This window comes from Caretta caretta, chromosome 8 (assembly GCF_965140235.1).
Source record: "Caretta caretta isolate rCarCar2 chromosome 8, rCarCar1.hap1, whole genome shotgun sequence".
Taxonomy (NCBI): domain Eukaryota; kingdom Metazoa; phylum Chordata; order Testudines; family Cheloniidae; genus Caretta; species Caretta caretta.
In genome coordinates, this window is record NC_134213.1 from 102,923,045 (window position 1) to 102,950,841 (window position 27,797).

Here is a 27,797-nt window from a genome sequence, read left to right on the forward strand (position 1 = left end):
TTATTAAAGGGGATAAGGCAAAATGCCACATTTATTGTAACACAATTTGATTTATGACCAGTAACTAATATCTACGACCTATGTATACACACACACGCATGCACATCAAATGTTCTGTAGCTGCTGTATAGTTACCAGTCCTGAATGTAGCTTGAGTTCATGGCTTGGGTTCGTAACTTGTGGCGGCTAACTGGCCAGGAAAGCCGGGCACAAGGAAGGGCTGGGTCTCTGTCGGGCATGCACCGATGCCCTTCCATGTTGGCAGCAGAATGTTACCCTCCAAAATCTTCCATCTCATCCATCCTTTTTTGTAGGCTTTAGTTTGAATTCAGAGTCTATAGGTCTTGCTGTGTCAGGCTGCCTCTGGATTTGGTGTGATTGGTCACCCATCAATTGCAGACATGACTTTCAGCCTAGGACCTGGCTTTGATGTTTCTTCAGTTGTACTTTTGTTCTTTTCTTTTTAGGGTGGCCTCTTCTTGCTTTGTCAGGGCTGTTGTCTGCATCTGCTGCCGTTGGTGTTTACACTTTATTTCATCAGGACAGGCTGGGGCTGGAGGTTGATTCCACCATTCATACTTACCTCATTCACACATCTAAACCAAACTAATAAGATTACAGCAGGGTTTTGCAAAAATGAAGGTTGCAGCAAGCTTTTACAAAATGGAGTGAGCATTTTAAAATTGAGTTGGGGACAAGTTAAAATGGAGTTTGAGTTACAATATGGACAAGGGTAAGGAATGGCAAACAGTGAACAGAAGTTACAATATAGACAAGTATAATGAATGACAAACAGTGAGCAGAAGTTACAGTGTTGAAACAGTGTACGTTTCAGCGATTTAAGCAGCAATTGGATTGAAATGAAACTCAATTAGCCAGTTATTGGGGTAACCGGTTTTATGAATGAATGTTGTTTCATTCATAAAACTTTGCTTATGAAGTTATATTAATAAAGTGAACAATTAAAAACAATTTCATTGATCCGTTCTACACAGGTACAAACAGGTTACACATGACTCCGATGTATAGAGGTGCAACCCCTCTACGTGTTAGGGTGCTGCCTCTCATCTTGCACATGTTGGTTCAAACAAAACAACTCTCTCCACCACAGAATCATAGAACATCAGGGTTGGAAGAGACGTCAGGAGGTCATCTAGTCCAACCCCCTGCTCAAACCAGGACCAAGCCCAACTAAATCATCCCAGCCAAGCTTTGTCAAGCCGGGCCTTAAAAACCTCTAAGGATGGAGATTCCACCACCTCCCTAGGTAACCCATTCCAGTGCCTCACCACCCTCCTAGTGAAATAGTTTTTCCTAATATCCAACGTAGACCTCCCCCACTGCAACTTGACACCATTGATCCTTGTTCTGACATCTGCCACCACTGAGAACAGTCGAGATCCATCCTCTTTGGAACCCCCTTTTAGGTAGTTGAAGACTGCTATCAAATCCCCCCTCATTCTTCTCTTCTGCAGACTAAATCACCCCAGTTCCCTCAGCCTCTCCTCGTAAAAGTCATGTGCCCCAGCCCTCTAATCATTTTCATTGCCCTCCGCTGGACTCTCTCCAATTTGTCCACATCCCTTCTGTAGTATTACCCTCCTGCCCCCGTCTTTAGGATGGGTCAGCCTGTTCCTTGTTTTCTCTGTGAAATGTGCTCGTACCGAACTGTTCTGGTACCATCCTGGCACGTGTTTATATTACGAGTGCTTAGTACCTTTTAGGTATATGTACATTTGCAACATCAGCCTTCTTCTTGCCAGCTTCTGTGAGCAGGGCCTGCCTCTGGCTCACAGTTTAACTTTGCTTTATGTTAGCAAAGTCTTGACCGTTACTTTAGTTCAGGCGTTAGGCGTCATACCAGGCCTCGGATACGAAGACTTATGTTTCAGGACCTCATCTTACTACAGAAGGCATCAGAAAAATAACAGGGTGAGCTGCTTGGGACACTGGCTGAGCCTACGGGGCTTCAATTGTTTGGGACAGGCCAGTTCCTGAGGGGGTGTGGTTGCAGAAGGAGGGTAGCGGTAGCAGGGGGGTGGAATGCAGCAGGTCCTTCTCCAGCCGATCCTTCCACCTCTGTCCCCCCTCACGCTTTTCTCAGCTAGCCCCACTGTGGCTGGGATGGGAGGAGTGGAGCTGGGGCAGAGACGAAAGCTACTATGTCACCTTTAGAAGGAGAGGGAAGGCCCAATTAGCTGGCCCTTTGCCCAGGGAGGAGCACACTGAGTCCCCCCCCATCCCAGGCAGCTCTGAGTCCCGTGCACACAGAGCCCTGGGCTGGGTTGCAGGTGGGGCACCCCTTCAGCCATGGGGTTTATAGGTCACAACATTGATTTGGGCTGTTTTCTGCCCTACAGAGGCCTGGCACTCCATGAGTGCTGTTGTGCCCGCATCTCGTTATCCTCTAAGCGTTGCCATGGTGTACATTGCTACTTCCAGTGCATTGCTGTGGGTAACATGGCGTTAGCATCCCCTGGAAAGTGCTACGCTGGGCATTGTGCTCTGCCGGGGCTGGGCACCCTGTGGATCTGCTGTGGTGGGTACTGGCTCCCTCTGGGCCCTGCTTTGCTAGGCAGTGCAATATCTTGGGGCTAGGCATCGTTGTGATTGATTGGCACCATCACTCCATTCCCGAGCAGCACCAAGCTGGGCATAGCCACCCTATGGATCTGCGGGGGGGGGGAGGGGGCTGGCCCGCTGTAGCCACTCCTCTGCTAGGCATTGCAATCCCTCGGGCTAGGCACTGGGATAAGTGACAGGCGTCATCATTCCAACGTTGGCCTTTAGCCATCACCATGCTAAACACCGACACTCACCGGCCATCGGGGTGGGAGGGATAGCTCAGTGGTTTGAGCATTGGCCTGCTAAACCCAGAGTTGTGAGTTCAATCCTTGAGGAGGCCATTTAGGGATCTGGGGCAACTATGGGGGATTAGTCCTGCTTTGAGCAGGGGGTTGGACTAGATGACCTCCTGAGGTCCCTTCCAACCCTGATATTGTATGCTTCTATGATTCTATCACCATCCCAAGTGCACGAGTAGCAGCCTCAGTCACATGTCGGTCTGGCCGGGTCAGTTCTGAGTAGCCCAGAGGAGGTATCTGCAGGCCTCCAACTGCAGGGGAATGAACAAACAAACACAAACACTTGCCCTGTCCTGACATCTAGTGTGTGTTAGCAAATAGTCTTCACCCCCCACCCGCCGCTGTTTATCCAGGCAATCTGTAGCCATGCCCTCTTTTCAAAGCTTTCCTCTGCTTGGATGACTCCAGGCCTGCTTCCAAAAGAAAGGCCTCTTGTGTAGAAATGTGTCTAATTAGCACCAGCCCTCAGGCGGCTCATGAAGTGAGAAGCAAAATGCAAGAGGAGCCTCTTTCTTCCCTCTCTTTTGTGCGTGTGTGTGCTGCGGGGAAGCGAATCTCTCCCAGTGAGAGGCTGCTTGTCTGACTGCACAAGGAGGCAGGATTTCAGCTGGGCAGAAACAGAATTTTCTTTCAAACATCCACTTTTATTCCCTGTGTAAACAGAATACCTCGAAAATCGGAGACGCTGTCAGATCCAGGCAGTCCCACAATAATAATGCCTAGCTCTTATATAGCAGTTTTCATCCGTAGATCTCAAAGCCTTTTATAAAGGACGTCAGTGTCATTATCCCCATTTTACACAGGGGGAAACTGAGTCATAAAAGGGGACGTAACTTGATTGCTGGGTGATCATTAGACTGCGGCAGAGTGGGGAATAAAATCCAGGTTTCACTAGTGCTCTATGCCTCTGGTTCTCAACCTTTCCAGACGACTGCGCCCCTTTCAGGAGTCTGATTTGTCTTGTGCACCCTCAAGTTTCACCTCACTTAATAACTATTTGCTTATAAAATCGGACAAAAATACAGAAATGTCACAGCATATAATTACTGAAAAATTGCTGACTTTCTCATTTTTAGCATATAATTATAAAACAAATCAATTGGAATATAAATATTGTCCTTACATTTCAGTGTATAGTATATAAAACAGTATAAACAAGTCATTGTCTGTAAGAAATTTTAGTTTGTATTGACTTCACTAGTGCTTTTTATGTAGCCTGTTGTAAAACTAGGCAAATAGCTAGATGAGTTAATGTACCCCCTGGAAGACCTCTGCACACCCCCAGGAGGTACATGTACCCCTGATTGAGAACCACTGCTCTGCGCAGATGGGTACACTGCACAAAACAGAAGCTTTTGTCTCATCAAGGATACAGTTCTAGGCTGTCTCTGAAGAGGAACCATGGGATTTTTAAACACTTGAGAGTCAGTGCTGTAGAATCATAGAATAATAGAATATCGGGTTTGGAAGGGACCTCAGGAGGTCATCTAGTCCAACCCCCTGCTCAAAGCAGGACCAATCCCCAACTAAATCATCTAAAGAGAAAGCGGTCAAGAAATTTGGTGGTAGGGCTGGGGGCGGGGTCAGAATATTTAATGTCATGAAACACTGCAAAATAAATGAACAAGTTTTGTTTTGTTTGCAAGTTTTTTGTAACATTTTTCAACAAAATTTGAAATGAAACAAAATGTACATTTCTTTTAGGGGGAACCCCCCCCGCACCCACACATTTAAAGGTTTTTGTGTCCCTCCCGCCATGTTTATCCCTTTTAGTTTTATTCCTCTCTTCCCTCTCTTCCGGGGTTGAAAAAGTAAAATTGGGAGAATAAGGGGTGGGAGAACCCATAAAATGAAAACCTTAAAAATGCCCCCCAAAATTAAATGATTTTCCTTTTGAAACTTTTAATTGGAAATAGTTCTCTTTTTTTAACCGAAATGAAAATTCACTGTGAAAAATTTAATTTTGGTTAAAAAGCCATTTTTCGTCAAAGTAAGTCTGATGAAAAATGTTCATGCAGATTCGTGGAAATTCTAAAATGCCAGCAGCTGATTGTTCACAATACTTGACAAAGGGACAATGAATAATCTAAATTCACTGGGAGGTTGCAAAATGGACTCACAAGCTCTGGTTTGGGACCTGAGAGGCCTGGATTCTGGAACCAGTCTACCACTGACTCACTGTGTGAAGTCACATCCCCTATCTGTGCCTCAGTTTCCCACCTGTAAAGTGGGCATACCAAAACTTCAGTCTTAGCTGTTGTGACATTTAATATGCTATTACCAGCAGGACAGTGGGGTGGGAGGAGGTATTGTTTCATGATCTCTGTGTGTATATAATGTCTGCTGCAGTTTCCACGGTATGCATCCGATGAAGTGAGCTGTAGCTCACGAAAGCTCATGCTCAAATAAATTGGTTAGTCTCTAAGGTGCCACAAGTACTCCTTTTCTTTTTGCGAATACAGACTAACACGGCTGTTACTCTGAAACCAGAGAAAATAAGATTTCCCCAAATCTCTGAACTGTATTCAGTGAAAGCTGGCAGTTTCTCTTATCTGCTGGATCAGAGGCCATGGGTTGCCGTGGAAAGAATTATGAAATCATAAATCAAACTGCAAAGCAAGATTTAATCTGTTGAAATTTATTACATCTTCTCTGGTACGTTTCCTGCTATTTTAGCCATTTTCCACTTCCTGTCCACAGATGGACTGATTGAAAATAGTATCGGGGGTAGCTGTGTTAGTCTGTATCCACAAAAACAACAAGGAGTCCGGTGGCACCTTAAAGACTGACGGATTTATTTGAGCATAAGCTTTCCCAGACTTCAAAGAGAAACAGCAGAGCTCAAATTCATTTGCAAATTTAACACCATTAATTTGGGCTTGACCTGGGAGTGGCTGGCTCATTACAGAAGCAGTTTTGCCTCTCCTGGAATTGACACCTCCTCATCTATTGTTGGGAGTGGACTACATCCATCCTTGTCCAATTGGCCCTGTCAGCACTGGTTCTCCACTTGTGAGGTAACTCCCTTCTCTTCACATGTCAGTATATTTATGTCTGCATCTGTAACTTTCACTCCATGCATCTGAAGAAGTGGGGTTTTTACCCACGAAAGCTTATGCTCAAATAAATCTGTTAGTCTTTAAGGTGCCACCGGACTCCTTGTTGTGATTGAACAAAGACATGCTATACGTCACATCTCTGACATCCTTACCTTAAATAAAATCTCCACAAGCCCTTCCTCACAGAACCATAGGTTGTAAAGCCTGAAGGAAACTTGCTGAGCAGCTGGTCCGATGTGCTGCACCAGAGCATAAGAGTTGCTGGACTAGATTAAACCAGGATCCTCATCCCAGATCCTGTCTCTGACAGTGGCCAGCATGGGCTGCTTCACAGAAAGGTACAAGGGACAGTGAGGGGATAACCTGCCCTCAGGGAAAGTTTCCTCATATCACCTGACAATGGTTGGCTTCTGCCCTGAAGCAGGAGGTTTTATATCCCTTCCAGAACCATTGTAACTCTGGTAGTTCTCATTACCCAGTCAAATGCAGGCCGTAGAATTTCACCCAGCAATTCTTGCATTGAGCCAATGGCTTGAGGTTGAACTACCATGCGCCTTTTAGAAATCAAGGCCCGTTTTATTTTAAAGACTGTGAATGATGGAGGATTTACAATGGCCCTTGTACTGGTTGACTTGACAGGGAGCTTGGTCTTACTTGCGACACTGCTCAGGTGCTGCAAAATTGCAAGTCACCTTTGTAGAGCCATGAAACAAAATGGTTTTTAAAATGTCCAGTGTAACATAAACTAAACTGTACAGAGAATACCCAGCTTTTCCATAACTCTCCAGCTAAAAGCTGAGGGGAAAGGATGTCCCAGTGGTTAGGGCACTTGCAAAAGACTTGGAAGACCTGGATTCAATTCCCTGCTCTGCTATTGACTTTCCATGTGACCTCGGCCAAGTCACTTAGTTTCTCTGTGCCTCAGTTTCCCATATCTACAATGGGGATAACAGCGCTGCCCTTTCTTACAGGGGTGTTGCATGGATGAATACATTAATGACAGGTAGGTGCTCAGATACTATGCTGTCAGTGGCTACATAAGCCAGGCAGAGGATTGCTGGGAAAACGGGTTTGATCCATCTCCTGCTGAAGTCAGTGGGAATCTTTCTACTGACTTTAATGGATGTTGGCTGGGCCCCACCTGATCTCTGCATGCTGACACTCTGTAGCTAAGGAATCAAATACATGTAGATGCTTAAAGTGCTCTATAATTCTTTTTAAACTACACTTGGTGCTTGGGAAAGAGGCCAGACTGACAGCCAGGGAGACAGAATGCATCCGATGAAGTGAGCTGTAGCTCACGAAAGCTTATGCTCAAATAAATTGGTTAGTCTCTAAGGTGCCACAAGTCCTCCTTTTCTTTTTGCGAATACAGACTAACACGGCTGCTACTCTGAAATCTCTCTGGGTCTGAGCCAAAGCCCACTGAAGTCAAGGGGAACCTTTCCACTGATTTCAGTGGGCTCTGGAATAAGCCCTTTATCTGCTGAACTGCTACATCTTGAGGGGCAGCAGGGCATGTCCTGCCAATGAGCCTCAGTCCTGACCTGGAGAGAGGCCCTCTAAAGGTGAAAGGGGAGTTCAGTCTATATCGCTATTCATCCCTTCGCTTCCTTAGCAGAACGCTCACCAAGGGGGGGCCGGTTAATATCAGTGTCAGTGGATATTTCTGTAATATGGATTCCTGTTCACAGGGGACCGACTGAGCCCAGCATCAATCCATTTCCCACAGGCCATTGGAGAGTCATGAGCTGGGAACAGATTTTGCTCGCTACCAATCTGGGCCTCTGGCTTGCCATCTGATCCTCATGAGTAGAGCCTGATGTGCATGTAGAATCCCTCTGAAATCAGTGCAACTCCAGGTGATACAAGAGTCTGTCCGCGTGGATCTGATTGCAGGGTTTGGGCCCTGGGCTGGATCAGCGCCAGTAATCTAGAGGCAAAACGGTGCATGCTTGTTCACCAGGCCCCTGAGTTGTGTAATCTTCACAGCAAACTATGCAAAATGTCACAAAACACAGACAAAAAATCTAATGGGCTAGGCAGTTCTTTTACATGCTAGGGGAAGCAGAGCTATAAAACGCATCTGTTGTCAGACAAAGCTGCAGTTACAAGTCAGTGGGAAGGCAATGCTAAAAAAAACAAAGCACATGGTAAAAATGAGAAATCTGACGTGCCTAAGAGTCAATATATTGACAAACCTGTAATATCCGAAGCTCGGCAATAGCTAAAACCTTTCCAATGGCTATCAGAGAACAGAGCAGATGCATTAAAACATCAAAATAAGCAGATAATTTGTTCGGTAGACTCTGAAGCAAGGAAAGCATACAAATGTTTACCTAAAACACTTGTAAACGGAGGAACCAGTGGTGATAAAGTGCTGTTTGGTCTTAAGAAGCAAATAGAATTCTATTTCCATTTTTCTATGCAAGTGGATAAATTTTATCCGCTTGGGGCAAATCGGACCTTTTTCATGAGCACTGAGATAGGACGTTCACAAATCAATATTTTGATAGCCTGTGGCTTAAGCGGACGCCAGCCACCGCAGAGATACAGACTTCTACATGTTTCAGAGTAGCAGCCGTGTTAGTCTGTATTCGCAAAAAGAAAAGGAGTACTTGTGGCACTTTAGAGACTAACCAATTTATTTGAGCAAAAGTACTTGTGGCACCTTAGAGACTAACCAATTTATTTGAGCATGAGCTTTCGTGAGCTACAGCTCACTGTAGCTCACGAAAGCTCATGCTCAAATAAATTGGTTAGTCTCTAAGGTGCCACAAGTACTCCTAGACTTCTACATGGAGCCAGTAGGATGGGATATCTTACTGCTGGTTCTTCCAGGGCCTTTGGTCTTGTGATAAATGCCTCCACTTTGGACATTTATTACAGCGAATTCTACTTAGAGGTGAACTGGTGAGTGAAACTGGAAAACAACTAGGCTTGGAAGGATTCGATTTTTATCAGTAAATGTTGGTACATGTTGATTTCACCGAACACACATGAACAGGTGAAAAATAGTTCCATCAATGATCATCAAAATTTATAGATAGGCAAAGTAATAAAAATGCTGCTCGGGAACGCAGAGTCAAAATCCAGCGAGTTAGACTTTAGAAGGAGCCCTGTTACAGATAGACTAGGGAATGAACAGCAAAAACAGGTACGACTTGTTGATTTAAGGATATTCACTTTGTGTATTTTGCCAAGCACTGCTGACAATTTCTGTTGTCACGGTTTATAAAGCGTTAACTTTTTGAACCTCATCATCTATGGTCATTAAATAAGTGCCTTCCTCCCCCCACACCCCCATAATTTTGCACAACTGGGAAAATTTACGTCACTAAAAAAACCTAAAAAAATGCTTAAAAATAGATATCGATATCCATCAAAATTATATATTAAAAAAACTGGAATTCTGACAAGCCTAAAAATAACAAACCAAGACCAGCAATATGTTTTGAATGTAACCGAGGTAAAGCTCATAAAGGAGTCAAAACTAACTTTCATTTTTACGTCTTCACAACCCAAGTACTTGCCCATTATTTATTATTTCTCTTACAGTAGCACTAGAAGGGCTGACTGGCTAAGCCCCACTATGCACTGCTAGGTACTCTGCAGACACATAGTGAGTCTTAAGAGTTTGAAATTTAAATGGACAAGATGGATAAAGGCTGGGAGAAACAAAATATTGGTATTCCCATTTTGAAGATGGGGACCTGAGGCACAAAGAGATGAAGGGACTCACCCAAGGTCACCCAGGGTGGCTGTGGCAGAGTCAAGAATTGAGGTTAGCTCTTCCGCGTGTGTGGTAAACTCAGACAAAACTTTCGGAAGGCTGGGTTTTGAGGGGACACTATCTGCTGTGTTGCCACATCTCGTGATTTTATCATGAGCCTCATGATAGTTGGTGAAAAGAAAAGGAGGACTTGTGGCACCTTAGAGACTAACCAATTTTTAGAGACTAACCAATTTATTTGAGCATGAGCTTTCGTGAGCTACAGCTCACGAAAGCTCATGCTCAAATAAATTGGTTAGTCTCTAAGGTGCCACAAGTACGCCTTTTCTTTTTGCGAATACAGACTAACACGGCTGTTACTCTGAAACATGATAGTTGGTGTTTTCCTTAAAGCCCCAGTTCCTGGAGTCAGATGGTTCTAGGAAAATCTCAGCTTTTACTTTTAAAAAGGAAAGTTTCTAGTCCTTATGGGGGCATAAAAGTTGAAAATGTCAGAGCTCAAGTAAAAAACCACATATTTATTATTTTTAGAATCTTACAAGTTTTCGGACAATCTCGTGATTGGGGGAGGGGGTGACATGAGTTTTGAATGATTAGGGTCGTCAATAATGCATCTGGCTCATAGACAACTATTTTTAAATCACAAATTTCTTTTCCTATGTTATTAATAACATCTTAGATAATGGAAAATGAAAGAATCTAATTTACTTTGTACTGCTTGTTTACTTTGGGTTTATTATTTTCCTTTTTCTCAGCCAAGACAATGACACCAGACAGGACAATTTCAGTTTTGTTTATAGTCAGTTTCACCTTGTTATTACATATTGTTTATCTTCCAGCAGCACCCAGAATGTGCTTCTGTGCCTGTAAGATAGTCCCTGCCCCAAAGAGCTTGCAATTTAAGCAGCAGATCAGTGCTGAGATGTCTGGATCACAGGCACAATAGGAGAATGTTTATTTGTTTTTGTTTTTTAAGTAGAGTTCATTGGAACTTCAATCTGTGTAAGTATATTTTTGCAGGTCTAAAGCTTCCATGGTTATCACTACAACTACAATACCACCTGCTGAAGTGAAGAAACAGATTGACAGAGCCAGAAGAGTACCCAGAAGTCACCTACTACAGGACAGGCCCAACGAAGAAAATAACAGAACGCCACTAGCCGTCACCTTCAGCCCCCAACTAAAACCTCTCCAACGCATCATCAAGGATCCACAACCTATCCTGAAGGACGACCCATCACTCTCACAGATCTTGGGAGACAGGCCAGTCCTTGCTTACAGACAGCCCCCCAGTCTGAAGCAAATACTTACCAGCAACCACACACCACACAACAGAACCACTAACCCAGGAACCTATCCTTGCAACAAAGCCCGTTGCCAACTGTGTCCACATATCTATACAGGGGACACCATCCTAGGGCCTAATCACATCAGCCACACTATCAGAGGCTCGTTCACCTGCACATCTACCAATGTGATCTATGCCATCATGTGCCAGCAATGCCCCTCTGCCATGTACTTTGGTCAAACTGGACAGTCTCTACCTAAAAGAATAAATGGACACAAATCAGACGTCAAGAATTATAACATTCAAAAACCAGTCAGAGAACACTTCAATCTCTTTGGTCATTTGATTACAGACCTAAACGTGGCAATTCTTCAACAAAAAAACTTCAAAAACAGACTCCCACGAGAGACTGCTGAATTGGAATTAATTTGCAAACTGGATACAATTAACTTAGGCTTGAATAAAGACTGGGAGTGGATGTGTCATTACACAAAATAAAACTATTTCCCCATGGTTATCACTATGTTGCACACCATGGTCACTTGGAACTGAGATAGAACTCAGATCCTACATTACCACAAGCTCCTACCACTGGAGCTAAAAAAGAGTCACCCATAGCTGTACAGGGTCTATGACCTGCTGTTCTGATTCCATCCTCCCTAGGGCAACGGCATAGCCCACTAGCCAGTAGAGTATATTATTTTCTGTGCAACTGTTTCTACCAGTCAGAGTTTGAAGGCTTAGTTTTACAAATGCTAGATTTTGGGGGCTTTCATTTGATTTGGTTCTCTGGTTTTGGTGCTGTTGCATTTTCTGGTATCATGCAAACGTGCTACACCAGGGTGCTCCTTTCAAGAAAGAATGTGTTGATCTTAGTATCGGTTCCCCACAATCCCCATTGTAAGTAAATAAACAAACACGGTTCATTGTCTCCCCTGAAATTCCTTTAGGCTCTACAATAACTGCCAATTATTCAAACCGCATGTCTGCAAACTCCCAAACAATCTTAGACGTTACTTATTCACCTGGCTCAAAGAGGAAGCAGGTATGCAAATCCATCTGTACCTCCTCCATTTAAAAGCCACTTATTAATGTCACTGACAATTTACCAGGCTCATTTCCATCGGAGTCAGCCGTGTTTAAGTGTGCTCTGGGTCTTCAGATTTCACATTCGGCTCTCTCAAAAGCTTCTGAGAGGGAGCAGGGCTCATTGTTCCTCTCACAAAGCAAAGAACCCTCCACACTGAGCAACAAAACAACTGCTCTCCAGTCATGCAGGCTCTCCAGGTTGCTGCCCTGTGCCTTTTAATGGCTCTGGAGCCAGTGAATTGCCAGCAAGGTGAGTGTGATTTCCTACTTTTCGGAGTGGAACTGGTTGAGTCTTGAAAGTTTCTGGTTCTGAGTGAAACAACTGATCCATGAAGGGGTTAGTCTTTAAGTCAGCTAAGGAGCAACGACAGAGAACTTTCTTTTTAGCCAGGTGAAGGAGATGGGACTTCAGTGCCCTTTAGGAGATGCTCTGTCTGTGTCACAAATGAATTGCTGAGAGTTTGAAAACAAAGCATTTCATCTGAAGCTTTGTCTTCACTGCAAAAAAACAACAACAACAAAACAAAAACAAAAAAAAAAAACAAGGCATGTTCGCTGTCTTGCTGTGAAATCTAGTGGAGACAAGAAAGACACAGGTAGTGTTTTACTCTGTGTAGCTCACTGAGCACAATATTATACACCTCCAATCTGGTGTTTAACTCCATTGAGGTAATCGACCTGTGCCTTACCTCCACTAAGATCTGACACAGAGATTGCTCTTTTGATATAAAGACACAGGGTTTTTTTGCAGTGAAGACATAGTGCTAGGTTTTTAGTTACTCTAGGACAGTGGCTCTCGACCTTTCCAGACGACTGTACCCCTTTCCTGAGTCTGATTTGTCTTGTGTACCCTCAAGTTTCACCTCACTTAAAAACTGCTTGCTTACAAAATCAGACATAAACATACAAAGTGTCCCAGCACACTGTTACTGAAACATTGCTGACTTTCTCATTTTTACCATATAATTATAAAATAAATCCACTGGAAGATAAATATTGTACTTACATTTCAATGTATAGTGTATATAGAGCAGTGTAAACAAGTCAGTATCTGTATGAGATTTTAGTTTGTACTGGCTTTGCTAATGCTTTATATGTAGCCTGTTGTAAAACTTGGGGGAGATTTTTTGGCAAGTGTGATCAAAATTGCAGATTCACAACATGAGAATTAGGGAGATCTCATTGCATGAGCAATGGTTCTCAACCGGGGGTACACATACCCCTCAGGGTACAAAGGGGTCTTCCAGGGGGCACCTCAACTCATCTAGGTATCTGTAAAAAGAACAGGAGTATTTGTGGCACCTTACAGACTAATCCATTTATTTGAGCATAAGCTTAGCCCACTTCATCAGATGCGTAGAATGGAACATATAGTAAGAAGATCTCTCTCTCTCTCTCTATATATATATATAGAGAGAGAGAGAGAACATGAAAAAGTGGAGTAAGAGGCTAATTAATTAAGATGAGCTATTATACAAAAGTTTTTTTCGCCTGCTGATAATAGCTCATCTTAATTAGCCTCTTACAGTTTGTATGGCAACTTCCACCTTCTCTGTATGTGTATATATATATATCTTCTTACTATATATTTCATTCTATTCATCCAATGAAGTGGGCTGTAGCCCACGAAAGCTTATGCTCTAATAAATTTGTTAGTCTCTAAGGTGCCACAAGTCCTCCTGTTCTTTTTACAAATATCTAGATGAGTTGGTGTGCCCCCTGGAAGACCTCTGTATACCCTCAGGGGTATGTGTACCCCTGATTGAGAAACATTGCTCATGCAATGAGATCTCCCTAATTCTCATGTTGTGAATCTGCAATTTTGATCATGCTTGCCAAAAAATCTCCCCCAAATCGATGGCTTCACCCACTTTTCAGAAGACTTAATGTCACAGAGGCCTCCTGCTACTGTGACATCATTTGGTTTTATTAAATACAACAGGACATTTAATAGTATTATAAAGTGTTCTGATGAATAATTAAAGCTAATCTTGTCTTTTCAATGTTCTTGAACCCCTGCCCTGCACCCCACCCCCCCGCACTTTGTGTTGCTCCATCCTTTATTGTTTTGTTTGTTTACTTGCTTGTTCTCAGAATTTAACTGCCATGGATCTCCCAGTTATTAGGGTCCAATCCTGCACCACTCAGTCAAAGTGCGTGTTGCCATTGACTTAAATGGAAGCAGGACTGGACCTTTTAATGACGCTTTTCTGGATTTAGGGACCTATATGACGTTTCAGATATGGCCAAAGCTCACAAACAGGCACATTTTCAAAGCACCCCAGAAAGATGCACCCTTTCCCCAGAATCCATCCAATGTGTATGTGCCCATATAGGCTGATTTGTGCAAAGCAGGTAACAGCATGTGCAAGGGCTATGTGCATTGGCAGCCCCCCCGCACCTCCAGGGCCGAGAATCGCTCCATCCCCTCGGGAATGGCGCAATCAGCCAGGCCAAGACCTGCCCCGGCCGGGGTCCCTCAAGACGCACTTGCCTGGAGGGGCCCAGCCAAGCCCTCCACACTGTTCCCCCGCCGGCTGAGACTGGCCAGGCTTCTGCAGCAGTCCCAGGCAGCTCCGCTCCGGGGAGACAGGTGGGGCCCCACAGGTGGTGGGAAGCAGACACTGCCCAGAGCTGGAGGGGTCCAGCCAGGGGGCTGAGAAGAGCCGGCGGGTGCGGCCAAGGGGTGGAGAGGAGCCCTCGGCCAGCTGGCAGGCAGGCCGAGAGGAGCAAGTGGTGGGCGGGGGAGTCAGCGGGGTCTTGGGACACAGGGCAACCGGAGCAGGCCGGGGCCCCTTCTGAGCATGGGCCCAGCTCCATGGAGCCTCTGGAGCCATTGTAAACCCGGCACTGAGAATGGCCACTCACCAACCACCAGTCACCCCTTCCCTCTTGTCTCCACTTACTCTCCAGTCTCTGCCTTGTCCATGTGCTGCTGGTACCTTCATGGCCCTGCACTGACCTTTGCGCCATCTCCTTTGATGCAAAGGATGCTGGGGCATGTAGGGAACTAAAGGTGCCCATTACAGAAGTCAAAGCAGAAACATGAAAAACTTTCTGAACTGACACAGAAAGGGGACATGGTGCCCTTGTGGGGAGAAGGGAGTAGTGTGTGAATTTGAATAGGGTAAGGGGCACATCTCATCCTAGTCAATGCTGGTCAGTGCTGATTCAAAACCATAGAGGGCCCATTTTCCTGGTCAGGTTTGGATGCTGCTGAAATCTTGTGAAAACAGCTCTTGGAGCAAGATCTTGGCCCAAGATGGTGGAAACCTCTTGGGAAGAGATGAACGGATGAAATTTCAGTCTTTGGGGCTGAAATGTCGTGAAAAACAACTTGCCTGAACCCAAGTTCGCCCTTGAGCTGCTAACACGGGCCCAAGCCTCATCTGGATCTGGATGTGAACATCACTTCCCTGGGTCACGTCCAGCACCGCTAATGCTCACCCACCGACCAGGAAAAAACCAACACAGTAATAAAAAGAATCCAACAGCTGAGGGATGAACCAGAGAAGGAAATGAAGCAGTCCAGGCTTCAGGATTATTTGGGATGATGACACATTCCTAGGACTAAACTCTGTCCACAGCTAGACCTGCCCAACCCCATGGGTGGGACTGGGAGCAAGGAGTTAAGCCCTCTTGTTTATGACCTATGGGGAAATGCCAGCAGTGGGGCCAAATCCTACTCTATTTACACACCTCTGTGAAAGTCAGCGAGGCTGCTCTTGTGTTTCTGGATCCCGGCTTCGGCAAATCTTTGAACACATGAGTAATCCCATTGCATCAGTGGGACCAGTCTCCTGTTGAAAGTTAGGCAAGTGTTTACTTTCCTTAGAGGTGATTTTGGGCATCAATCTTTTAGCATACAGAACAAACTGTCCTCAACCTACAGCCTTGTGCTAAGTTAGGGCTGGACGCTTTTGCCTCTTGTACTGCTGGGATTGTTCTGTTTGGTTGCTAAGTTTACAGTACTGCCAGTCCTGGGCATTCAAAAATCCTAAATCAGATCCTCCCATAATCATGAGCTTGGCTAAAAAAAACATGAGATTTTAAAAAGAATCATACATTTGAGGGTCTTTATATTTGCCTTCTATTTACTGAACATTTAGGGTTGCACTTGCTTCATAATTTTCTCCACAGACATGAGGTCTAGAAACTTACTATTTTTAAAACAAGAACAGAGAGTCTCCTATAATCACACGATTCCAGGAGCTGGGGCTTAAAGAACACACCAAATATGGCAAGACTCATGGTACAATCAAGAGAATTGACAACACTGAGTCTAGTTCATAGCCAATTGCAGATGACTCTGCTTTATAAATATGGGTGTATGCAAAGCACGTTTACAGCCACTAAAAAAGAGACATTAGTTTTTGTCATTATGTGGGCCAGATGCTTGGCTGGAGTAAATTGTCAGAGTCCTACTGGAGTCCAAGGAGCTACGTATATTTACACCAGCTGAGGACCTAGACCATGGCATCTTCCTGGGCCAGATCCTGAGCTGGGGTATATGTGTGTAGTTCCATCTCTGTGTTTTGTTTACAGCTCTTTCTTTGTAAGAGTTCCCCAGCACCACCGTGGGCCATGAGAACTCGTGGAAATATTCACCTCCTGGTTTTACAGCAAATGCGCAGGGACACAGGTGTTTCAACTCCAGAGGCAGGCAGTGTCCTTTCCTTCTTCTCCCAGCCCTGCCACATACTCATATGCAAATCATGTGTGTTATTAAAAGCCTTAAGGAGCAAGTGATGATTAATGCACTCAGTGATCTTGTAACCTGGGAAACCTATTTGTGCTTGTGCAATATCGCTAATGACACTGTGTCCCTCCTGCTAAGGAGGGGATTTTACACCTGGGCACATAAGCAGATGACAAACGGTGAATCACCGCAGCTGACACACAGGCCTTGTTCATTTGCTGCATTTACACGTGGAGCTGTGAAAGGCGGATCCAGATTTCAGTCTGAATCCAAACTTTCCCAGAGATTGTGGGAGAGTTTCAGGGCTGGAGTTTTGGCCTGATCTTATGTCTCTTCCTATGGAAAGCCCTTTCAAACAACTGGAAGGGCTGTTGGACAGGGCTTCATTAGGCTTGAGATGTGCATTTATTTTTTTTTCTGTCAAGAAGATCAGCAAAGAAATAAATAGCTCCCAAGGGGGTTGTAATTCTGCCTTGGTGCAGTTCAAATGCAGACTCAAGGAGCCAAGTTTTTCAACCGAGTCTTTTCAGTTGTGCCTGCAATGTTGCCCACGCGAATCCCTGCTTTTGCATGTACACATTGCAGCTGTGGGTACACAGATGATGAGATGTGTAATCGCAGGGCTTCAACAAGCAACGGTGGGGGATTTTGCATGCTCCCAAATTCTGGGGGCCCACAGACCCTGCTCCTACAGTGTGTTTTTCCCTCCTGCTGAGGAGGGGTCTGTACAGAAGATAAAAGGACAGATCTAAGAGTGGTACTTGAAGTAGTAGTGGTCTGAGTTGAGGGTGCTGGGTTCGGCCCCCGCTGGGGACTCTCGCTGCAAATTTAGAAGCTGTCGTAGGAGCCATGCCTCCTAAATAACATGCATCAGATGCATGCATCAGATGCTGTCGGAAACAGCAACAACTGAATGCTCAGTCGTGACACGTGCTTGATTGTCTCTGGATTTCTGCTGTCTATGGCTTTGCATTTTTGCCCTTATTGCAGGCTTGTGTTGTTGGCACATTCCCTCCAGTGACGCTGGAGGGAATCCCATCTCGATCTGGCAGCCCGTGCTACACCACCTCGTTTCTCGGCGGGGCTGTGGCTAGCCCAGCCTTCAGAATAAATGAGATGCCCAGGAGGGAAAACTTATCTGCTGGCAAGAGAAATTGGCCCACTGGCTGGGCTTCCGGCAGAGTCAAGTGCTGGGCGGAAGCCCACGGAAGCATTTCCACTAGGTTTGCAAAGTGGAAAAGACAAGACAGCCTTAGCAGGGTCTGTCTCAGCAGAAGGATGACTTTGGTGGGACATCAGGGGTGTGTGAAGGAGACTTTTGGTTTGGGGAGGGGCGTTGGGCTCCCAGGAAAGGCTTTTGGGGTGAGGGAGAACGAGCAGGGTGGGAACAGGCAGCAGGCCTGGAAAGGATGAGCCTGGACTTCCACTTACCCACCACCAGGCAGTCAAGTTCCTCTGAGCAGCAACCCCCTCAAGTGATCAAATTCTGTAAAGAGGGGGACAAAACAATGAAACCAGACTAAGAAAACACTGAGCTGGGTCCTACATACAGGGCCATTTCGGGGAGCAGGTACTCGAGCAAGGAGTAAAACCACAAAAAGAACCAGGCCCTGAGCCGTGGAGGGAGGATATTTAGGGATTTGGGAGGCCTGGGTTCAATTCCCCTGTGTCACTTAGTCTCTCTGTGCCTCGGTTTCCCTCTGCACAATGCGGATAACAGCACTGACCTACCCCACAGGGGCATTGTGAAGATAAGGACCCTGAAGACTGTGAAGTGCCCAGATATAATGGTAATGGGGGGGCATGTAAATAGTTGAGAGATATCTAGATCCCTGGATCCAAACACCATCCAGTGTAGGACTGGATGCTTTGCAGCTGTGGCCCTTGGCTGAGTGCTACCAGGAAATGGTAGTTGTTTGATGGTAGTTGTGTGGCGCGCCACACAGTTTGGGACCTCTGATCTATTTGGCATGAGTTACACTCATTATATGCACATATTGGATGCCAGTAAATACCCATTTACACCTGATGTGTAACTTACCACCACCAGGCACCTCACTCTTGAATTTGGCCCATTGCCTATATGCTAGGTAGGGTAGGATTTTACTGTTGTTCTAACCAGCTTGCCTTTCAATTTCCTGTTGAAAGACAAAGTCCTGATCATCTGGGATCTTGGTTAGCTTCTGAGTGCCCCCTTCCTTGCCCCCCAGAGGATATTCCCAGCCTCCTTGCCCAAATACATGTCAACAGGAGTTATTAATGCAAATGCTGACCTCACTCTACGGTGTCCCTACCTAGGCACTGATTATTGAAATGGATTAGCAAATAAACAGAGAGACCATTGTCTGAGCGAGCCCTTTAGGGACCATTGTTGAAACTTCGGCTGTGCTGCTAATCTAAGGTAAACATTTTACCAGCCAGCCCCGTTCTTGAAAAACATTGTTAAAGTTCATCTGGGCCAGGACCCATCCGGCAGCATTCTTTGTGTCTTTCCCTTTTACATAAACTTCTTTCCTCCTGGGAGTGAAGCCATTTTTAGTTTCCTTCCCAATGCTTAAAAGCAGTCGCTTTCCTTCATAGAATCATAGAATCGTAGGACTGGAAGGGACCTCGAGAGGTCATCTAGTCCAGTCCCCTGCACTCATGGCAGGACTAAGTATTACCTAGACCATCCCTGACAGGTGCTTGTCTAACCTGCTCTTAAAAATCCCCAATGATAGAGATTCCACAACCTCCCTAGGCAATTTATCCCAGTGCTTAACCACTCTGACAGTTAGGAAGTTTTTTCTAATGTCCAACCTAAACCGCCCTCGCTGCTGTTCAGCGCTGGTCCTGTGCCCTGGTTCTATCAAGAAGATGGCTGCATTGCTCCAAGGGGTGATGTGATCCTTAAATACACACAGGGCTAGATCCAACCCAGCTGGTGCAGCAATGCCCTGGCCATCCAAGGGGAGATTCAAGGCTTGTGGCTTCGATAAGGGCTGGGGACAGCTGCTTTCAAACTGCCAGAGATCTATCAGAGCTCCGCCACTTGGAACAGCCTTTGAGTGGGGGGACTGACTCTTTGGTTGCTCTGGCCATGACTCGTTTTCAGCGAGCGATGCTCACATTTTGGCCCCTTCCCCGTAAGCAGAGCTGCATCTGCTTTGTCCTGACATAACACACTCCTGGGGCAAAGCTGCCATGCGCAGGAATCTGCAGCAGGGCTGATATCTGTGTGACCCGCCAGTGAATCTGACCCATGGTTGGCATGCTGGGATCCTTTGGGGTGAAAAGAGTGGGGTGGGGGCAGCCCTTCAAAATGCCATTTTTCATAAGTTGTTTGCAGTGTTGCAGTAGCCATGTTGGTCCCAGGATAAGCGAGAGACAAGGTGGGTGAAGTATTTATTTGGAACCAAATTCTGTTGGTGAAAGAGACAAGCTTTTGAGCTCCACGCAGCTCTCCGTTAGGGCTCTTCTTCAGGACCTGAAGAAATGCTCTGTGGAGCTCAAAAGCCTGTCTCTCTCACCCACAGAAGTTGCCCCAATAAAAGGGCTTACCTCACCCACCTTGTCTCTCTTTTACTTAAAAATAATGAATCATAATTGCCCCAGATTGAATAAGGGAGTGGGCGGGTGAGGTTCTGTGGTCTGCGATGTGCAGGAGGTCAGAGTATATGATCATGATGGTCCCTTCTGGCCCTAATGTCTATGAGTCTATAATGAGTCATGCATGGACCAGGGTACAGTTTCTCCTTCCAAGTAGGTTGCCACAGTAACCAGAGTTTCTTTGCTAGAGAGAAGGTCCAGAGATGTAGGGATGTTTTTGGGATGGGTGACATGGCAGGGGACACAACGAGATTTGATTCTCTCCACTTCATTCACCCTAATGCAGCATTAACACAGCCAGACTAGTTCCCCTCCTGTTGACCTTTCAGATGTTTGAAACCCATTCTGTCCAAGTCAGAGGCAGAAATTCCAGAGACCTTCCTCCCAGCCCTGCTGGGAAGGGGCAGACAGCTCAAAGATTAGCTCGGAAGCAGAAAGTCCCATTATTATTATTATTGTATTCAAGGAATACCGTGAGGGCCCATTTGTATAGCAAGTCTCGGTTCTGACCCAAAAGAGTTTGCAATCTAAATAGACAAGCCAGGCAAAGTAAAGGATTATTATCCCCCTTGTGCAGATGGGGAGCTGAAGCCCAGATCCGCAAAGGTGTTCTGACTACCTAACTCCCATTGATTTCAATAGGAGTTAGGCATCGGAATACTTGGAGCATCTGGGCTTAAGTGACACACATGAAGTCTGTTGCAGAGCTAGGAACTAAAGCCAGATCTCCTGAGTCCCAAGACTTAACCCCAAGTTCATCCTTGCTATTAACATGGAAGCCTTTAATGCTCTCTTCCCCCGCTTCCCACCACAGAGCCAGCTAGTGGGTAGCTCTACGGCTTAGCAGAGTTGGGAAACCTCTGTGTGGCTTGGCAAAGGAGCCGGGGGAATTAGAACCGCATGCGCTTTTGTTCTGACTTATCGAGTTGTCATGGGCGTCGTTTCCCTGCATTCTCCTGAATGCATCACCCCAGCTTGCAACTGGTTCCCTCTGCTGCTGACTGGCCCCCCTCCAGCCCTGTCCCTCCCCCAAAACTTGGAAGGTGATCACACTCCAAACGAGCAGCCGCCAGCCAGCGGAGTGTCACACCGAACATGCTGGTACCTCCTCTGCCAGGTTTGTTATGCTAATGGACCCACCATAATCCGCTTTGCAACATCATAATAATTAGTGACGGATTACAGACTCAGGAAAACACGGCACTCCTCAGTGTGAGCGGATGGATGGAGGCTTTCGGTTCGGGAAAGAGGGGTTGGGTGGAGCAGCGTGTGCTTGCGAAGATAAAGGTGCAGGTACAGAGCTGGGTTGAGGCATTTAATCACAGCCTTGGTTTGTGGGCAACGTGGAGTCACATTTCCCCCCAGGGCAGCTCAGCGAGCGATTGGTCATCAAGGCGCACCCCAGTGCATAGGAATGGTGCACAGACCGCACCATCCTATCAGGGCGATGTACATCCTTGGGAGCATATGGAGGGAACAGTCCCTGCATTCCTGCAAATCCAGGGACTTGGATTATCCCTAGTCCCTGCACAGAGTGCTCTCTGCAGCCCGTTCCCTGCACATCCACACAATAGCCAGAGAGACCATCCTGCCGACTACACAGAGATTCTGAAAAAGCCCCGTAGATATAGTAAATTGAGGACTGTGTTGGACTTTCAAGTTATCACCTTAAGGGGGAAAGGGGTTCTGCTCATGTTCATAAGAACATAAGAATGGGCCATCTAGCCCACTATCCTGTCGTCCGACAGTGGCCAGTGCCAGGTGCCCCAGAAGGAATGAACAGAACAGGGAATCATCAAGTGATCTATCCCCTGTTGCCCATTCCCAGCTTCTGGCAAACAAAGGCTAGGGACACCATTGCCTGTTCGCAAGCTAGAGGGCTCTGTAGGGAAGTGTGTTCTCAGAGCCAATCTGGAAAAAGCCATCTTAAAGCAAAGTAGGGTGAGCTGTACCTGGCTGCCTTAGGAAGCAGCCTGTTTTTTCTCTCTCTGGTTTTGGGTTCTTGTGTGTTATCTTGAGTTCTGAGAGGCAGAAGGGTCCACGAGTTAAGGCACTACTCTGGAGACATGGGTTCAGTACCCTGCTCTGTATACAACTGGTACAGACTTCCTCTGTGGCCTTGGGCAAATCACTTAGACTCTCTATGATTCTTTTCTCTATCTGTAAAATGGAGATCATTGTAGCCTACATCAGGTAAGCCATCTATCAAAGGGTCTTAGATGGTTCCCATTATAATAGCTTCTGAGCACCTCAAACTCTTTAATGTGTTTATTGACACAGCACCACTCTGAGGCAGGGTTGTGATGTTATCCCCACTTTACAGATGGGGAACTCAGGCACAGAACAAAAAAGGGCTGATTTTTAAAAGCATTTAGGCACCTCCAAAAACCCAACTGTAAGGGACTTTCCCAAGCCAACAGCAGAACAAAGGCTTAAACACATGACTTGACAAGTCTTAGGTTAGCACCTAGTCACTGGGTCACCCTTTCTCTCAGGTGCCAATTTGTTTTTCCTGTCAGATGCAGAACGTTGCCTAGTTAGTCACATTATGCGCTCTCTCTCTCTCTCTCTGTTTCTCAGGGAGACTTTATATTCATTTTTTTCTTGTTTTTCTCTCTCTGAAACAAATGGCATTTTGAATGAGGGCTATATTGCTACTATTACTTATTTATACTGTGGTTATGTCGAAAGGCCCCAACCCAGGAATGGGACCTCTGCGCTGGGTGCTGTACAAATGGATAATGAAAAGACTGTCCTTTCCCCAAATACATGGGGCTTATTTTAGTTCTACAAGGGGAAATATAACATTAGAGATGGGTCTGAGATGCAAAATTTAGATCCAGATTTTTAACCACTCATCACTGGGAGAGCCTTTGGACTCAAGGCTTTGGTTTGGGCCCCTCTCCAATGGAAATGAGGGACGGGGGAGAGGAAAGGGTTGACTCATCTGATGGGGCCCTGATACAACTCTCAAGTACAAAAGGAGGGGCTGCTACTTTGGCACACTGTGCTCAGTGCCAAAGTCCATCCCACAGTGCAAGGCTAAAGTCCTGTCCCCATTAGTCTGCATGAGGCATGGGATGGTATTGATGTGGTGGGGGATGGACGGGCAGTTGGTGGTGATGGCACGTGGATTTTTAATGCCAATCCTGTTTCTTTGCCTGTTTGGGTCTGCAAGGCTCAGACCACAGAGCAACCAGCTCCCCGGATCCTTACTAAAGCAGAGTGGTCTTGAGGTCAAGACCCAGCTTATGGCTGAAGAACTCTGGGTTCACTTTCCCAGCGCTACCCCATGCTGTCAATCACAATCACTGACTCAGCCTCACAAGGCACTTTTGACTTAATCCTGCAAGGTCCTTAAACTTGTGCTTACATGGACTTCAATGGGTTTTCCAGGTGCTTAAATTCAAGCATGGGTTTAGTGCTTGGCTGGCTTGGGACCAGAAAGCTCAGCAGGATTGAGCCCTGAGATCCTATATTAATGGAAAAGCAACAAGGAGTCCAGTGGCACCTTAAAGGCTAACAGATTTAACTGGGCACAAGCTTTTAGTGTTTAAGGTGCCATCGGACTCCTTGTTGTTTTTGTGGATACAGACTAACACGGCTACCCCCTGATACTTGACACTATATTAATAGAGGCAGTTGAAGAACCTAAACAGAACAGGTGAAGCTAAAAATATCTCTAACGTTTGTCTCCACCCTTTCTCTGCAGCCCGGGGAAATCTCCAGCCATGGATGCAAGGGGTTATTGCAGTGGCTGTTTTCCTAGTCCTGGTGGCAATTGCTTTTGTGGTCAATAAGTTTTGGTGTCAGGAAAAAGAGTAAGTGCGAGTTTTCCTCGTTCCATTTGATTTGGGCTTCATTGTTGCCAGAGCAACTCCAAAAGCAGGGCGTTTCGAGTTTTATCTGCGTGGGGCACAATGTGATCACTGCACAAAGCGGATAAAAACAGGGAATCTTTTCTGATCCTCTTAATGGTATCGGTTTACAGGGACCGTGGACAACACCGCACAAGGCGATGGTCGTACTGTGTAACTCCACAGCCTTGTGGTGGCACTTTCACTTCCTGTCCCTGACAGAATCCAGAAATGGTGCTTAAAATGCCAAAGCCTTGTTACCGAGACATAAAAGTGGCAAATGTACAAGTTCCAAACTCAGGAAGCGAAAGGGCTGAAGTTCCAGACCCTGAGCTCATTGAAATGTTCATCGCTCCAGTCCCTTCAGTCGGGTGGCATTTAGAACAGACACTGCTCCTTGGCCCAGCTCTTACTCGGTATCAGGGAAGGCCAGCTGAAATGATGCATGTTTCACCACTTACATGGTGCCACCAAGGGATACAGGGCAGTTCAAAGGACGACTGACTAGCCAGTCTCAGAGGGCCATGTTTGATTGACTTAAAGAGTGGTATCAAAAATTATAGCTGCTGAAAATCTGGCCTATGGAGATCAGTGATGTTATGTTCATTGACATATTTTGGGGATCTGGCCAGAGAGGAAGGATGGTCAGTAAGACTTGGGAGGTCTGGGTTGAAGTCTCTGCTCTGCTACAGACTTCCTGTATGGCCCTGGGCAAGTTAGTTAAGCCCAGATTCTCAAAGTATTCACACGCCTAACTCCCAGTGATTTCAATGGGAGTTAAATACCCAACTACCTTTGAGATCTGGGCCTCAGGGTTTGTTTCCCTGGACGTTTACTTTGCGGCAGGGGTGTAAATCTCCCCTGCACTAGCCAACCTCATCCATGTGGACCCTGCTGATGCACTCTAAGAGTTCCTTAGTGCGCTTTGATCTAGTCCAGTTTCAAAGAGGAGTAGATCAAAGCACATTAATGGACTGTTAGTGCAGGTCAGCAGGGTCCACACAGACAGAGCGTGGCAGGCTAATGTGGGTTCTAGCTGCTCATGAACCCATCAGTGCAGTAGGGAGATTTGCCATTCCCTACCTCCCAGGGGTGTTGTGAGGATGAAGATATTAAAGACCAGTAGTTGCTCAGATAATACGTTGATGGAGGCCATATGTGTACTTCTGATGAATGGTTTAATATATTAAGATTTAACTTGTTAAACACAGACCACAGATAGACAGGTTGTGCGATGCTGCTGAGGTCACCACCCTCGAGATGGGTTGACTTGCTTGGTTTCATGTCAAACCCAAGCATTCCAGGGTTGAAAGTTTGACTCAAGCCAGGACCATTCTGGGCTCGTGAGGCTGGGGGGAGGGGAGAAATGAAGCAGAGAGAAAAATTCTAATGAAAAACTATGGTGAAATGGGGAGCAAGGAGAGAGAGCAGGCTAAGTGAAAGCTAAACAGAAAGGGGTAGAAAAGGGTTAGAGAAGAAGAACGAGAAAAGCTGAATGAAGAGAGAAATACAGTAGACAATATGGGCCTGGTTCTCAGTTACTCTGTTTCTGTATTTGGGAAAGAGTTGAAAGATACCCTGGGAGGTTTCACCATCCTCTGAAGCATGGGTTACTTGCTGGTTGAACTAGAATACATGGTGAATTCTCTGTAACTTGTGGTCTTTAAATCATGAGTTGCGGAGTTCACTAACTCAACCAGAGGGTAGGGGTCTATTACAGGAGTAGGTGGGTGTGGTTTTGTGGCCTGTGATGTGCAGGAGGTCAGACTAGATGATCACGATGGTCCCTTCTGACCTTGAAGTCTGAGTCTGTGAAAGAGGGGATTAAGGTCTCTGGCTTTAAACCGCCGTTGGGATCCTGCAGGGGTCTGTCTGGCTCCAGTGTAAGCTAGAGCTGCCTCAGGGCTGCTCTAACTTCAATGCTGCTTTCCTGTGCCCCCGTGGGCCCTGAGAGGCAGAAAATAGCTGTAGCACAGTGTGATCTGGCCACATCCCTGATCCACTCCCTACTCCTCAGTAGGGCAGACCTACACAAAGTAGGAAGCCCCTAGTGCAGGGGCATTTTCAAGGGTCCATTTCTGGCACTTTACATCCCCTTTACACTACCAGAGTGGCATAAATGGGTCTTAGGATAGCTGAGGATCAGGTCCCATACCCTCCTAGCTTCTGGGCATGCCCTTCTCTCCTTAACACAGAGCACAGGCTACCCTTGGGCTAAAGTACATGCTTTGATTTTTACATCAAATTGGATGCTCCCTAATGGTGTCTAGTAAGAGTCAGGAAAGAGGCCCCGTTGCACAGCTGTTTGGTGATGGAGCCAGCACTACGTGTCACATCTGACCCCCTCTCCCCAGGAGCCTAGTTTTGTCTCTGGCTCAAACATTGCTCCTCGGTGTCCTGTCTCGTGTTAGAATCTGCCGGCTAGGCTGGGAAGGCTAGAAGCCCATTTTGCCTCTCACCAGGAAAGACGCTGTGGAGGCGTAGCAACCTGGCAGCATTTCCAGCCCTGGTTCTGTCACTGTGGCTGCAGTTAGCAGCTTAATCCCTGCCTGTTTCTGCCTTTACATTTCTTGTGCAAGCCCCAGACCTCACCCGCCAGCAAGCAGGGAAGGGAATTGGAGACATGCACCTTCAACGGAGCGGAGTCAGAGCAGTAGATCCAAACCTCCCTCAGGGGAGGGCACAGTGCTGGATCTGGCTCCAGGTCTAAACTTCTTTGGCTCACGTCTAGCTGTATGATAGGCTGACCCAGAACAGCCTGTCCAATTGGCACCATCAGCTTGGGACACGGACACACACAAACACACCTTCTCAGAGGCATACTCCAAGACACCATTTGAGGCAGAGTCTCTTCTACTGTTGAAATAAAAAGAACATTGCAAAGTATTTTGCAACAGCCCATTCAGAGACCGACTGGAAAAACCAGTTAGCAGCAGAAAACAATTCAAAGGTCTGACAAATTAGTCTCACCCAATGCTGCAGACCTGGCACTGATGTTACTGTGCAGCAGGGAGGGCCAACTGCAGGGATGTAGGATTTGCTATCTAGGCAGAAGGAGCAGTTAAAGAATGACTGACCCACCAGAAATCCCAGAGGGCAAAATCCTGCAACCCTTAGTGATTATGTTCAGGCAAAGTCCCTGAGCAGGGACTTTTTGAGCTGTAGTTATTAACATTCTGGCTGCAGAAAGTAGACAAAGCTCGTGAACAATTCAGTACATGTATAACCTACTGGTAAGTGTATGTTACAGATCCTCCTCCTTTGTACCCAGTCCGCAGAGACAATGAGTCCGTTATCACCCTAGTAAGGTCAAGCTGTGGGAGCTTTTTAGCTCTGGAGGTCGCTGGGTCAATCGCTGGTCTATCAGCCATAGAATCATAGACGTGTAGGGCTGGAAGGGACCTCGAGAAGTCAGCAAGTCCAGCCCCCTGCGCTCTGGCAGGACCGTGTAAACCCAGACCCTCTGTGGCAGGTGTTTGGCCAATATCTTTTTAAAAACTTCCAGTGATGGGGACTCCACAACCTCCCTTGGAAGCCCGTTCCTGAGCTTACCTCCCCTGAGAGAGTTTTCCCAAAGATCTAACCTAAATCTCCCTGGCTGCTGATTAAGCCCATTACTT

General features: G+C 46.2%; 1 protein-coding gene and 1 long non-coding RNA gene across 2 annotated transcripts in view; one reads left to right on the forward strand and one right to left on the reverse strand.

The window, feature by feature from the left end:
• Positions 1 to 12,058, reverse strand: LOC142073036 (uncharacterized). The gene is made up of 2 exons (XR_012669738.1): positions 11,970 to 12,058; positions 1 to 7,856 (listed from the first exon to the last, which is right to left on the reverse strand). It is a non-coding gene; the product is annotated as an uncharacterized LOC142073036 (long non-coding RNA).
• PDZK1IP1 (PDZK1 interacting protein 1) overlaps positions 12,042 to 27,797 on the forward strand; it is a 22,287-nt gene continuing 6,531 nt past the window's right edge. The window contains exons 1-2 of the mRNA XM_048861502.2: positions 12,042 to 12,283; positions 24,033 to 24,141. Of these exons, the coding sequence (XP_048717459.1) occupies positions 12,217 to 12,283; positions 24,033 to 24,141 (176 nt within the window). The 5' untranslated portion in view covers positions 12,042 to 12,216. The remainder of the gene's footprint in view (positions 12,284 to 24,032; positions 24,142 to 27,797) is intronic.